The sequence below is a fragment of the Erpetoichthys calabaricus genome, chromosome 2 (genome assembly GCF_900747795.2).
Source record: "Erpetoichthys calabaricus chromosome 2, fErpCal1.3, whole genome shotgun sequence".
Lineage (NCBI taxonomy): Eukaryota > Metazoa > Chordata > Cladistia > Polypteriformes > Polypteridae > Erpetoichthys > Erpetoichthys calabaricus.
In genome coordinates, this window is record NC_041395.2 from 155,364,982 (window position 1) to 155,380,982 (window position 16,001).

The 16,001-nt window shown below is 39.0% G+C and overlaps 1 protein-coding gene across 2 annotated transcripts in view; it reads right to left on the reverse strand.

Annotated features, from left to right (window-relative positions):
* LOC114643509 (sodium/hydrogen exchanger 9) overlaps positions 1–16,001 on the reverse strand; it is a 518,850-nt gene that overhangs the window by 293,038 nt on the left and 209,811 nt on the right. For both annotated transcript variants that reach the window (XM_051922914.1, XM_051922913.1), the window contains exon 9: positions 11,638–11,726. In XM_051922914.1, coding sequence (XP_051778874.1) covers positions 11,638–11,726 — 89 coding nt within the window. The remainder of the gene's footprint in view (positions 1–11,637; positions 11,727–16,001) is intronic.

Sequence of the window (16,001 nt, forward strand, 5' to 3'; positions counted from 1 at the left end):
ACAGAGGAATGGGCTCAAATTCTTCTAAGCCGGTATGCAGGACTGATCAACAGTTACCGCAGTTATTGCTGCAAAGGGGGGGTCACACCAGATACTGAAAGCAAAGGTTCACATACTTTTGCCACTCACAAATATGTAATATTCGATCATTTTCCTTAATAAATAAATGACCAAGTATAATATTTTTGTCTCATTTGTTTAACTGGTTTCTCTTTATCTACCTTTAGGACTGGAGTGAAAATCTGATGATGTTTTAGGTCATATTTATGCAAAAATATAGAAAATTCTAAAGGGTTCACAAACTTTCAAGCACAACTGTAGATGCTGACTTACAATCTCTGCTTCCTCACGAAGCATTATGTGTGCTCATTTTATCAGAAAATCCCCACCAAGACACTTTAAAAGAGTGCTCCCAGAACATTAGTCACAATCAATAGAATTATATTTTTGTTTCAAATGAAGATACTGTAATCAGCAAGCTAAAAAAATTGTCCTATGGCATCTTATGATCTATGTTCTGATTCATGCCAGCTGTTGCATAGCAACCTCGGGGAAAGGGGAACATTTTGTTTTTTTGCCAATTCAAGCATGAATTGGGATGGTAAAGCAAAATAGTTGGGTTTGCCAAGTCAAGAACAGTGCTGTGATTGAAGATAATCTTTGCTCTGTGTCTCCACAGCAAAGTTTCCAGACATGTATCCATGTCCTCATTCTACGCCTGAGGGAAAGAGAAAGTTCACATACCACATGAATTCACTGGAATGTGTTGTCTACAGCTACTCTTTGATATCAATGTGGCTTAGAAAAGTGATAACCACCAGAAAAGTGCTCAGGCCAGAGTGTTTACATATACTGACAATGATGAAATTCAGTTTAAACTTTGAGCCCATTCACATGAATTGCTTGTGTACTGTCATATACAACAGCTCCATCTCAATCACCAAAAGGGAAGAAGGAAAACCAGAAGTTAGATTCATGGATTTGTTTTGTTACTAAACTAGTGGCTCTTTGTAAAGTACTATACCTCTTATTAAAGGGCAGTGAAAGCACAGCATTGTTTGCTGAATATAATGAAGACTATTACTTATTAGGCTGTCTTAATGACACTGGACAACCAAAGCCTGAGCATGATCGACCAGTTATCACTCAAACCAGCCCAGCAGCATCAGCAGTTCAGTGATCAGAACTACAGACATACAGTATGTCGATTTCTTCTGACAGTTTATCAATGTTCCACAATATCTGTGCTACCTTTTATTCAGATTATTTATGCCTTTTTGATTATTTATTTATTTTATCAGGTAGCATTAGCAGACAAGATTCTGCACTGGAAAAGACAATGTGGGAAGGCAGTTCTACTTATACTCAAAGTCCCAAAGGTCAAAATATATCTACCGCAATAACAAAAAAAAAAAAAAAAAAAAAAAAAAAAAACAATACAATTTTGTACTTAGCTTGAATTAAAAAATCATTCAATATACAATCCATGTCAGAGTCTGCTGGGAAAACCCCATTGGAAAGATGGATCCTGCAGTGTTAGCTAATTTTTACCTGATTTCTCAATTGTCTTTTTCGGCCAAAAGGTTAGAAAGAATTAATTATGATCAATTGATCGATCATCTCAACTACAATAATTTATTTGAGATCTACCATTCTGGCTTTAGGTGTTATCATAGAGCTAAGACGGCCCTCCTGGAAGTACTTAATGACATCTTTCTTATTATCGACTTGAATGGGGCAGAAGTACTTGTCTTTCTAGGCCTTTCTGCAGCTATTCACACTATTGATTATGAGATCTTGCTGTTGCAGCTTGAGCATCTGGTGGGGCTTAAAGGTGCTGCTCTGGTTCAGGTCATCTCTGATAGATACTTTCAGTGAGTTTCAATTCCTCTTTATCATCTACTGCTCCTGTTAAAAGTGGTGTTCCTCAGGGGTCCATTTTGGGTCCTATTTTATTCCCTATATATCTTCATCCTATAAGAGATATTTTTAGGAAGTTTAATGTTTCTTTTCACTTTTATACTGATGACACACATGCTTATATTCCTGTGTGCAATTCTGCAATGACTCGGTTGCACAATTGTCTTGAAGAACTAAGAATCTGGATGGCTGACAATTTTCTCGATCTACAGTAGGCTATATCAAAATAAAACAGACATGTTCATAGTTGGATCTGCAGACAAAGCTCAAATTAGTTTTGAACTTCTTGGCTCTTTCATGGACTTTTGCAAACCTCAACTTGGGGTTATTTTTGATAGTAACCTCACATTTTGAAAAACTGATTAATTCTGTGGTCAAGAGTTGATTTTTCCAGCTTCTGTTTTTAGCCAAGGTTAAGCCTTTTTTAATCTCCTATGGATCTTGAGATGCTTTTATCTTGTCTCAGCTTGATTACTGTAACTCATTGTATCCTGGGATCAGAAAATTCCTGATACGCAGGTTGCAGTTGGTTCAGAATGCTGCTGGTCGTTTTTTGGTTGGGGCAAAAAAGTTTGCCTCTGTATCTCCAATGTTAGCCTCTTTACACTGGCTGCCAGTCAGCTTTAGAATTATTTTTAAAATTTTAAATCATTACATGGGTATGCTGCTGCCCATTTATCTGCATTGTGTGTTAAATACCAGCTCTCCAGAGAGCTTAGATCCACCGGTCAGTTGTTTCATGTGGTCACTCGTACTAAGTGCAAAACTCCGCCAAGGACGGTCCTAAGCCCGGCTGAAAAAGGAGGAAGGTGGTCGCCCTGCCGAAGTGACCAGAACCAGGAGACCAGGGAAAATAGGCACAAAACCAATGGTCAGTTCCGAATGAAATTCTTCGTTTAATGCTACCGCATCCGGGGCAGCCGATGCGCCAGTATTGGGGAACCAGGAGGCTGGTGAAAAATGGGATACTGGCCGAAGAAACCGAAAGATCATCACGCCAAAAATGGAAATACGAATCGCCGTGTGGAATGTTCAAAGTGGTCATCACGTCGGCCAAAAAGAAATCATTGCCAAAGAACTGCTGAGCTGCAAAATCGACATCGCAGCTTTATCTGAACTACGACTCATAGGATCAGGGCAGATGGTCGTCGAACCACCACTCATCGACGACCAGATGGTACTCTACTACTCGGGTGGAGAAAAGCGAGAAGCAGGAGTCGGATTCATGGTTGCCCATCACGCAGTCAATAGCGTCGTTGCATACCAGCCGATCTCTAATCGTCTTGCAGTGCTCACCATCAAGGGCACCATCAAAACCCACCTCGTCACCATCTACGCACCAACCGAGACAAACCCAGACCCGGCCAAGGATGATTTCTACAACCAACTACAACACACGTTGGATTCGATCCCACAGACCGAATTGATTATACTGGCTGGAGATTTCAACGCCCACATTGACGCCGATCGGACTGGGTGGGAGAGCACGATGGGTCGTTTTGGACATGGTGTAATCAATGACAACGGTTTGCGCCTCTTGTCCTTCGCCAACACCAACAAATTTATCATTGGAAACACCCAATTTCAACATCCAAAGAAGCATCAACTCACATGGCAAAATCCAACAGGTGACGACTCGGCGATGTTGGACTACATCCTGATCAACTCCCGTTTCCGATCATCACTCAAGGATGTCCGTTCAATGCGTGGCCCGGACTGTGGATCAGAACACTATCTTGTGCGCGCCATGGTCAAACTTCGACTGCAAAGAGCCAAATGCAAATCGTGCCCATCGGCAAAGCTTGACTGGAAATGCTTGTCGGATCCCGCTCGCAAGGCGGAATTTCAAATAGCATTATCCAACCGTTTCACAGCATTGGTGTCATCCGAAGACGTCAACGTCGAAAGCGCCAAAGAACTATGTCCTCCCACACGCCGCCGAACACAGCCATGGATATCCGATGAATGCCTCGATATGGTAGATGAATGAAAAAGTGTAAAGCTGGTCGACTTTGAGCGATATCGTCAGCTCAACAAGGACGTCCGACGTCGAATGAAGGAAGAACGCGAGGCTTACTGGAACCAAGTAGCGGCCGACTTGGAAGAAGCGGCCTCAAAGCACGAGTACCACATGATTTATCGAACGCTCCGACGCCTGAGTGGAAAAACCAAATCAAAGAACGACAACGTCCGAAAAGCCGATGGCACCTTCGTACGATCATCGACTGAGCGGTTACAGCGTTGGAAGGAGTTCTTCGAGACACTGTACAACCACGACCCACCACAAGGACCACTAGCAGAGGTGCCACTCATCAAGGCACCAGAGACCCCAATGTCCGATGATGAACCGACCCTGGCGGAGGTTTAGATGGCCATCCGGACTTTGAAAAATGGTGAAGAACCTGGTGTGGATGCGATCACCGCGGAATTGATCAAGGCTGGTGGTGATGTTCTCCTCCAACGAGTGCACCTGCTTCTGCAAAACATTTGGCGTACGGAGACGATTCCAAGAACGTGGAACGTGGAAGAAGGCCATCATTATCCCAATCTTCAAGAAAGGCGACAACCGAGAATGCCAAAACTACAGTCTGCTCTCGATTGTTGGAAAAGTCTTCATGAAAGTAATCCAATCACGCCTGCAGAAGCATCGCGAACAAACGAGCCGCGAGGAGCAAGCCGGCTTCAGGCCTCGCCGCGGTTGCTGTGACCAGATATTCAGCCTTCGCCAGGTTATGGAGGAGCGAATTCGATGTGGGAAATGGACGGTCATCGTCTTTATTGACTTTCGATCCGCGTTCGACTGCATCGATTGGCCAGCACTTTGGATGACGCTGGAGACCGAGCACATCCCACCAAAAGTCATCAAGCTACTGCGGGACAATTACAATGGGTCATCAAGCCAAATACGCATCCGAAACAAGCTGTCGACTGAACTCTCCATTCGCACTGGAGTTCGCCAGGGAGACGTCACCTCACCGCTGCTCTTCAACATCGTACTCGACGCCATTATGAGGAAAGTCTTCGGGGGCAGACGCGGAGTCCAGTTCGATGAAAATGGCACCGTGACAGATCTAATGTTTGCAGATGACAGCAGTGTGCTGGCTGAGGATGACGCCGAAGCCACGGACGCTCTCTACAAGATTGCCCGCGCCGCCCAGTCATATGGATTGAAGATAAACACTGAAAAGACGAAGGTGCTGACAACAGATGGATTGCCTGCCAATGTCCACCTCGACGGCATCCAAATACAGCAAGTTCAGCAGTTCAAATACCTTGGCTCACTGATCGAACAGAAGAAACTCGCGTCCACGGCGGAGATCCACAGTCGAATAGGTCAAGCAACCACAGCATTCGCTTCTCTAAAGTGGTGCTTGTGGAAGCGAACCAATATTTCCATTCCGACCAAAATCCACCTTTTCCGGACGCTGATCCTGCCGATTCTACTCTATGGATCCGAAACGTGGACGGTGCTCAAGGCGGACCTCAACAAACTCGAAGTTTGCCAGATGCATTGCCTCCGGCAGATATTACGAGTATCACTCCAAGACCGCCTTCGAAATGAGGACATCCGACGGAGATGTGACAACCAACCGCCAATAGAGGAATAAATTCAAACACGTCGACTATGATGGTTTGGCCATGTATGTCGAATGGACGTGAGCCAACTACCACACAAACTCCTCTGGCGTGAACGACCCATCCAGTGGCGAATCCAACGAACGGCACCGAAGAAAACATGGTTAAAACAGGTCGAAGATGACATCAGAAATCACAGAATAAATCTCGACGAGGCCAGAACAACCGCCAACGATCGTCCTGCATGGAAACGAGTTGTGAAGGAGATCCGACAACCATTGGCACCCACAGCAGCGTATGGGCTTAGGAGCCGATCCAGACCCAATGCCAGCTAGGGATCAAAGAAGAAGAAGAAGAAGTGCAAAACTAAAAGGGGACAGGGCTTCTGCAGCTGCTGCACCTTGTCTGTGGAATTTTTTACCTTAATACGTTAAGGGGTCTCCTTCAATTAAACTGTTTAAAACTAGATTGAAGATGCATTTCTGTTCTCTAGCTTTCTGTTGTCTTCAGTGATACTGATGGTCCCCTCCTCATAGTTCGTTTGTTTCAACTTACTGTAAAGCACTTTGGCTACAGCATTATTGATGTTGTGTTAAATGCACTCTATAAATAAATTGACATTGACAAAGATGAATGCATCAGTTAATTGAGGTGCTCTTGATCCTCTGGTTGTTATCTTCTCCCATTGCTCTTTGAGCTTGCACAAATCTGACCATTGGTAAGTTATCTAGTCCAAAAGTTCTACTCTCAAGGAGGTCAGCAGTTGTGGTTCTCCAGCATGTCCAGGATCATTTGGTTGTGAATGTTTCAAGTGTACATAATGAAGTACATATATTCATTTTGGCATTGTCTTTCTGGTTTTAAATTCCTGTTAGTCTATAGTTAAATGTTTTGAATACTGCTTCTTTTCATTTTAGCCTCTCTGTTAACTATCTGAACCACACACTGTCACTGCCTTAAGATCCAAATTATCAAAACATCCATATGAATAAAAGACTCAGTATTTGTGCGTCTCTCTGTGTGTCTATCTGGTTGCTATCATTTCAAAAGATGGCGCATCATAAACAATAACAATTAATTTTTATGAAATTCCATACCAAATGGCATATAACAGTGATGTACGCATTGCATGGTGCACTGCAAATGTTAACGCTGAGGTCTGCGTTGATTACTTAGATTTCAACACAGACAAATAGTGCAGCTAGTGATAAAATAAAATAGCTGTTGACATGCATGCTCTCCCAAGAAAGTGAGAGATAGACTGGGAAAAATAAAGAAAAACACCAGTCCACACCATCTGGAAGAAAAATAAAATAAGTTGCTTTTTATTTTCTTATAGTTCACTGATTTAAAGACTGGAGAATGAAAACATTAGATATCTGGGGAAAACAATATTTGGTGTATTGGTGAAATTAGAAAATTACTGGCTTGTGGAAGTTGTAGGCTATAACCCTAATTACAGTAGACTTGAGAATATTAATTATTAGTCTGTTTCACTCATGCCCTGGAAAAGCATCTGCAGGAAATGTTGCAACTGAACCTTTTCATCCAAATCATCCGCCATTCATTGTATTAGCACACAAAGTCAGCTCACTATGAAGCAAAAGGGCAAACCTACTTTACACAAACACATACTAAACGTTGAAAGTGGTTAAGTAATTCCTGGTATGAAACAGGACAAGGACTGTTGCATATTTTGAGAGCTTTTCCAACTAGGACTGAGCACACTGCAGATAAAATAAATACATTTCCATCAGTTCGTAGAACATTTTTCTAAAAATGAGACAATAAAATTATATTTGATGTAATTAGAGTGATATCTACTTTTTTAAATGCAGTAGCGAAGAGTTCTGACTTAAATTGGTTTTGCTAAGACTGAGCGATACTTTAATGTAAGGCCCTCAAATTAAATATTCTGTGTCTTCTCCAAAGTTTGGACAATGCCTGCTCTAGACTTTAGATTTCTAGTGCTTTAGGGCTAAAAGGGAGAGAACATCCTTGCATGTTACCTTGTGTCAAGTGACTACATTTTAAAATTTCTAACCAAAATGTTAATAATTGAGCCTAGAAACAGTCTTCATTTTAAGCTGACTGGTAAGTTTCTGTCAATGAGCAAATAAATATTCCAAAATGCCTCTCTAATCAATATTTTTTTAATTTAACGTAGTCATCTCATGTTCTGCATTATTTATACACTAACCTAACAGGCACTGACCACATACACCTTACAAAAATGACAATGCTGGATGTGTGTGGGCTTTCCCTTGTCTCATTTTACTAGTAAGCTGGATAAACCAAACAGCTGAATGATTTATACTGTATTTGCACTAAATGGCCACAACACTTTAAGATATGTTGACATTAATAAATTGATTGTTTTAGGGAATGTTTCCATTGAAAAGTAATATTTACCATAGTCAGTAAGGTGAATTGATTTCACAGGTCATTTTAAAAAAAATAGACTTGATAAGAAAAGGCTAGTGAGACCTGAGATGAACTATGAAATATGAATGTGTCAGCAAAGTTTCCTTGGATGGTTTCAGTCTTTCAAAGAGAAAGATCAATAGGTATGCACTTGAACAAATAATTTGAAATATCGTGCTTAAGCATTTGCTCTAATATAGCAATATCTCACAAATACTACTAAAAGTCACTGCTTGGCAGATCCAAATTCCTCCGACATGTAATAAAAGAAACAATTATGAGGATGGAGTTATGTGGTGGCATTTGAGGAGACGTGAGAAAGTTGAGAAATTCAGTGTAAAACCAAACCAACATCCACAAATTTATCTCTGAACCTGTAAGGTGTATTTTTTCTAGCCAGTGCTTGTTTAATTCCTAAAGTGGGTGTCACTTATGTTGTCATTTGTACAGTAGCTACAATAATGGCATTTTCATTGTGACTTATGAAATGGTTTTATATACAGTTATATTAAAAAGCAAGCACACTATGTTTTTAGTTGTCTGAGTTTTATATACTGCCTGAACTAAACAGAAAGAGTCTTGAAAAGGATTAGAAGAGAAAATTTAGTCAGAGATGCACAATGTTTTGTTAACCAGAAGGCAATCCTATCTTTCATCAAAACAATAAGGGGAAACCGAAATCATAGTCAAAAGTTAGAAAGAAAGAGCTCTTTTTGAGTCAGAGAGGTTAATACTAGAATCCCTGAAACCTATGAAAAAACTCATAATCTGGGGCCACCTTAAATTCCTGTGCACCTCTCCATCAGTGTCTTTTGTTTTGTAAATGTGTCAATCAGCACAAGCAGCCTGCTATCCCATCCTCCCACCGACGGAGCTGAGTCCGTTACAAAATTCTCAGAGCTCAGGTTTCTTTTATCAGGCAGTGAGGTGCCTGGAGTTGTATAGGGTAAATAATATATCTTTATTTGGAATTTCATGTGTGTACCATGTCTGCAACGATCTGTGTAAGTGTAGGATGACAGGAACTGCTGAACACATAGCTAAAATAGAAAACATTTATACTAATATATATAATATATACTAATAATAACATGAAGTGTATAATGTGTGAAGACTTTAGTCCAAATGTAATGTATACTGTATGTACTGTAAGAAGTCTGTCTGCATTTTCAGTATCATGAACCATAACAAGGAGTACAGGCAAGACTGAAAAAAAAACATGTTCAAATGACAACTCACGTTCAAATTGCATAGCATTTTCAAATAGTGATGTTTTCATGTATGAATGAGTGTGTGTGTGCGAGAGAGACAGAGACAGATTTGATCTCATTCAAGTGGTTACCGGAATATAAAATTAATACTTTCGCAAAGGTATAACGAAATAAGTGTGCCTTTATTCAAGAATGAAACTGAATAACAAAAAATTCAAGTGACAACAAGATACCAAGAAGACATGATTCACCAGCATTTGTGTGTCTGCTTATATGCCTTTAGCGATATCTTTTACAGGTAGCAAAACTTTACACCAGCTGTTATAGACTGAAATCAAACGCTTCTTCTTTTTAGGCACACACATCGTCAGCATGGCACTGGCAGATCTAAACACTAGCGTGGCAAATTGCTCGCATACTGGAGTGACATTAGCTGCAGGTAGAAATCCCATTTTACTTATGGTACCAAGCAGAGTTGTGCTGCGGTGCAGCAGTCTATTAGCCAGTGAAAGCACTGTGAAGAAGCTGTCTGTTGTTACAGTTCTGCCTTTGTCCAGAAACGGCTTCATAAGCTTTATAACCACAGACTCGGAAAGTCTTTGCCCTGGGTGGTAACTCAAAACACAGTTCTCAACAAAACATTGCCAGATTTCCGAGATCACAGCAAATCTGTCGTTTTTCACATGTTCTGCATGGGTGTCTTTGTTGTCAAAGTGCAAATGCCGCATGGTTGTCTGATAGCGGTCAGGGGACATTGTATCTTTGATTGTCGGAACAATAAATCGTTCTGAGCAGGCATCAGCCACAGCACCAACTGTGGTCATCACTGCTCTTGTGAAGAGAATGGAGAAAAATGCCATCAACTTAGTGAGGGAGAGGAAAGTTTGTCGGAGCATGTTAACGTCACTGACAGAATAAAACTAAATAATAAAAAAACAAGCACTATCTTTTACAAGTAGCCAAAATTTACACGGGGTGTTACAGACTCAAATCAAATGTATGTTTTATTAAATTATTGTAAAAATAATAATAATAGCAATTCACTAATTTAAAACTCAGAGCACCCGGTCTTGAACCTTGGGTTTATAAAGCAGCAGTTCTTACCTCTGCACCATCCAAGAATACATATCAACTTTCAATCAATTGACATTTGAGCTTGAGTTTTTAACTCATTGACAGCAACATGTAAATCGAATGATTTTATTTTCTTTGGTTATATTCTCGAATAAAAGCACATTTTTATTTGATATTTAGACTAAAGTCTTCACACATTGTATACTTCATGCCATTATTAGTATAACATGGAAAAGGTTTCTATTTTAGCTATGTGTTCAGCAGTTCCTGACATCCTACACTTACACAGATTGTTGTAGACATGAAACACACATGAAATGTATGTATTTCAAATAATGATATATTATTTACCCTACACAATTCCAGGCACTTTGCTGCCAGGTAAAGAGTCCTGAGCTCTGAGAATTTTGTGACTGACCTCAGCTCTGTCGGGGGCAGGGGGATGGGAAAGCAGGCTGTTTGCTGCTTGTGCTGATCAACACATTTGCAAAACAAAAGATGCTGATGGAGAGGTGCAAAGGAATTTAAGGTGGCCCGGGATTACGAGTTTTTTTGTAGACTTCAGGGATTCTAGTGTTAAAGTAACAACTGATAAAGAGTTCACAGGTTTTTATCCCATTTTAGTTAAAGTAGAACTAAAAAGGGCGATCCTTAAATAGTCACGTCGATGACATCATCTTCGCAATGTCCTGGTAAATTACGGGAAATACCACCTAGAAAATGGATGACATGAAATCAATAAACTACTGGCTCTCTTTGCCCAAACAAAATGGTGCCAAACAACAGCAAGAAAAATAATGAACTTTCTAATAAAGCCTTTAGGTAAGAAACAAACTGCAGAAATGAATTCCTTGGATCTGAAAACCCAAAACAAGCCACCTAGAAGACAATGGTTACTTTAGAAAAGTGCACAAAAAATGAAAGAATCATCCAATCATAATATAAAATTTTAGGAAATATAGCAACTAACAATCATCTAGTTCTCACAAAGTGAGCTTATTTTATAACAAAATAAAATGTGTTACTTGTTGTTTATTGTATGTACATTTAGGACCCGAAGAGGACTAGATGATTGGTAGTTTTACTGTAAACTACAGAAGTAAGCTTATTCCTACCAGCAGTAAGCAGGCAATATCTTTTAAAAATAATGTGATAAAATAACTCAATATTTTTGAAAAATAACATTATTATTGTCAAATAATGCATTACTTTTGCAAAATAAAACAATTATTTTTTGTGTAAATACAGGAATAAGCTTCATTAAACAATCAAGAAACCAACAAGAGGTAAAATAATTTTTCTTAAAAGCCAAACCACTAACTGCTAAGCAGAATTTGTAGTTGAAAAAAAACAAACAAAAATAAAACAAGAACACCAACTGAAAAAGCTCTCTAAACTGCCTCTATGTCAGTATAAAATTCAGCAACTGTACCTGTTTGGTTATTGCTTTGGATTCTTCTGAAAGGTTGTTGTAGGTGTAATGGGCTTGTGTAATACCACAGAAGAGGACTGCAACAATTCCTGCAAGAAAGATTCTGGGTGTTACAGGAATGCTTAAAAAACATCAGGCCTCATCACCACACGAAAACGACAGAAGCACCACTCCAACTCTGTCTACAAAGACAAATACTCCACATTTTAGGGTCCAATACTTTTTAAAATCAAAGAAAGAATCACAAGAATTTAGAAATGTGATGATGGATTTCTCAACCTCTGAAATCCCTAAAATGTTGTTTGACAAAAACAAAAAAAAAAATGAAACACAAGCCAGATCATGGCAAGGGACATTTAAGCAAAAACAGTTTTTTGTTGTGCAGTCTATAAAAATGAGTATAAGCAGGAAAGAACATTAAAGAAAGGACAAGGAAAACATAAGGAAAAAAGTTCTTGTTGTTTCGGTTTCTTCTTACTGGTCTCAGTACACATTAATTATAGCTATCTGATCAAGGTAATACAAACCCTGGTGTTCTGCAATGTCCTTAAATACTAAATGATGCTCTCCTAATAACCCTAAATGTCCAATTGGTATTTGTACAGCAGTTGTGTGCCCTTAACATTACACCAGTCTATTAGATTACAGATCACCCATATTTTATATAAAAGAATTCCTAAATTGTACTGTTAGATTACAGGCAGTAACTGAACCTCAGGAGTGAGTTTTAAATGTTGTAATAGTCCAACAATGTGGAAATAGCTTTCAAATTCTATTTAATATGCCTTTGTTGCCTGCCATGCATTGAGATGATCTTTCAGCTAAGCCTGCTCTATGACTGCCTGCAAAAATTCAGAAAATAAAAAGGTTCACTAGCATTACTGTTGAATATTTTAAATTTAGACTAGGAAAATTGGACATTCTTTCCAATTAAAGCTAGAAATTTTCCAAACACCAAATTCTAACTCCCCATGAATCAGAAAGACAAATGACCCTAGTATCTATGCAGTTAAAATATTCTTTATGTAGAACAAAATTCAGAACTATTATCATTATCAATAACTATATTCAATATTCACTTCATATTAAATAATTACTATAGATAATAGTAAAGCACTGCAATAAATTGGTTAAGGATTAAGCATCCTAGGTTTGAATCTTATGGTGGATCACAGTGTGGACTTTCTTTTCATGTCTGCACAGGGATTTCTCACACTGATAGCTTTTATTTAACCTGCCTAAGGTTATTAGGAGACTATAAACTGACACTTTGATGGATCCCACCCAGAGTCAATTCCTAAATTTTCCCAGTGCTGTTTTAACAAGCTATGGCTAACATGACCATGAACTCAATTAAGCAAATGGCATGTTATTATATTCAATGTTCATATAACATTGTTGCACACTGAAATGAAGATTATCAAATGTGGTAAACATGAAAAGAATAAAAGAAGAAACATGAAAAAAAAATATAAAGATGTGTTCTATTCTTTCATCCACACTTTACATCTTCTATAACCATCATTTTCTGGGCAGTGTCACCAGATCCTATTCTGAAAACATAGGTTGTGAAGCCAGTTCAATGCATCACTGACTTTTAGTGTTGTCAGTCAACCTTTTACCTATTCATTTTCTTATTGTGACTCTTCTGGTACAAGGTCACAGAGAACCTTAACCAGATAGCAATGGGCATATGGCATGAACCATTATTAGATAAGAGGCTAAAAGATTTTGGGGTACACTCACAAATACTCCCCTATACAGTCAAACCACGTCAGTACAAATCCAAAATAAATAAGTAAATGAATGAATGAATAAATAATTAAAAATACTCATTATTATTATTAGTAGTATTGTTATTATTAATAATAATAATAATAAATAATCATCATCATCATCATGAGAAAAGTGTGAATATTAAAAGACCATAGTAAAAACAGTCACAGATAGATAAATCCAGAGTTTTTAAGTTCAGTTTTGGGGCACCCATGTGGCTGCAGGATTTTGTCCCAACTTCTTTAAATGGACTCCTCTATTAACTAAGAAAGCTGTCATTTCCCAGTTTCTGTGTTTTATTATGATACTCATGAAATTTACACAGGTTATACTAAACGGCAAATGAATGTACCTGTAGCATTCAATTATGTGTGGCAGGCAAGGATGGATTCATTCTTTTTTATCTTGCTGTTTAATCTTTGTCTCTTTGTTAGTGTTCAGCTTTGTCAGTGTTAAGCCAATATTTGCTAAAAAGTACACAAGTGAGTAACACTCAAGCACCTGCGGCCATTAAGCGTTCAGTGTCATTTGCACCTGTGTCCACTTCGCTGATCATTAATTGTCCGTACTTGGAAAGAAAACACCACAGCAAAAAGGGGAATTAAAAAAGGACAAAACAGAGTTAATATTTAAAGCTATGTAAAAAAATCTTAATATCTTATAAATAATTTTCTCATAGTACTGCTTTTTTTGAAGGCAGAATAACAGAAGGGGAAAATATCGGCTAATTAAAAAAGATCAGTTAAAAGTAATTACACACTGAATGTAAAACTGCTGTCAAATGTTACGTTCAAATACGTTCTCTAATGTGTATCATGGTAACACAAAAGAAAAAAGTGTTAGGGAATATTTTACAGAGAGGACAAACAGAAAGAGCTACTAGTAATGCAGTTGAAAAAAGCGCAATATGGACCTTGAAACTTTCAAAATTTGATTTGGAGATATTATTCTCGGAGGTGAAAATTAATTGCCAGGTTACATTAGGCTAATTTAACAATTCTTAGAGAAACATTTTAAGTTATTTCATAAACAAAAAACATTGGACTTGATATTTTAATAGTTTAAAAAGCATTTTGTAATCATGCAGCTGAAAAGGAAAGATGCAAAGAAATGACAATCACAGAAAGGAAGAGGTAGATGCCCATGAGAAATTTCATCAGAAGTGCAAGGACAGGTTGAGGCAAGAATACAGACAATCCAGTCACAATGAATAATGTAAGGCAGAGGTGCCCACACTTTTTCGGCTTGCAAGCTACTTTTAAAATGACCAGGTCGAAATGATCTACCTACATTAAAAATGCTATATATATATATACAGTGGAACCTCGAGATATGATCACCTCTATATACGAGAAATTCAAAATACGAGGAAAGTATGAGCGAAAAATTCAGATCTAAATACGAGCATTGGCTCACGTAACGAGCCACGAGCCAGGCTGTGGGTATAGCTCGCGGCTTAGCGAGGGGGCGTGGTATCTGTAGCGAGCCGCAGGGCGATCTGCGGTGTCTGCGTTTCTCACCTAAGTGCACAGGTGGGAAACTGCCCACATCCATGATTTGTCCTGTGGCTGATGGGCTGGGCAGGGTTGCCACCCGTCCTTTAAAATACGGAATCGTCCAGTATTTGAGAATGAAATTGCGCGTCCCGTTTTGAATCAATATGTATGCGTCCCTTATTTTTTTGTATTAAAATTGGTAACCCTAGCAGCTGCCATGTCTTCCCCGCATATATAGAGAAGCGCGAGCCGGTTAAGGGGGAGAAGAAGTAAAAGAAAAGAAAAGAGAGGAGAGGAGAGAACAGAGGTTGCAGGAGGAGGCAGGAATCCGCAGCAGTAGGAAGTCGGTGCGAGAGAGCGAGCGAGTACAGGCTCGCGTGTAGCTGAACAGGCGAGCCAAACAGCTGAAGCAGGACGGTGTAGAGAAGGTCAGCTGCATTAAGTGTCTTGCCTGTTGCAGAGCCCGCATGGGAGAAGCAGGTGAGACGCTAACAGAGAAGAAGCACCGGGGATTGTCATCTGTTTTTTGAAGACTGCTTCCTGTTGACGTTTTAACCTCATGTTAAAGGATTGTTATTCTTATGTACTTTAAACCTCCACTTCACAACTGTTTTAAGGATTAAAGATTTATTGAATGCTCTACTGCACTTTGGACACCTGTTTTGATTCTTTTAATAATCAGTTATATTATTTACCAGTGTTATTTATTAAAGGTAGACTACAGTATATATAATTTATCAGTGTTATTTGTTAGGAAAATTGATTTTTATGTTAATATATTTGGGATGCGGAACGGATTAACTGGATTTCCATTATTTTCAATGGGGACGTTTGTTCTAGATACGAGAAATTCGCTATACAAGCTCAGTGCTGGAATGAATTAAACTCGTATCTAGAGGTTCCACTGTGTATATATATATATATATATATATATATATATATATATATATATATATATATATATTGTGGAGGATTGCCGGCTTTCCAGTCCGGCCCTCACCCCCAGGCCGCTAGGAGGAGCCCTCCGGACAGCATATTGGTGCCCCGAGTTCCAGCAGGGCCTCATGGACTTTGTAGTTTCTATACACAGCC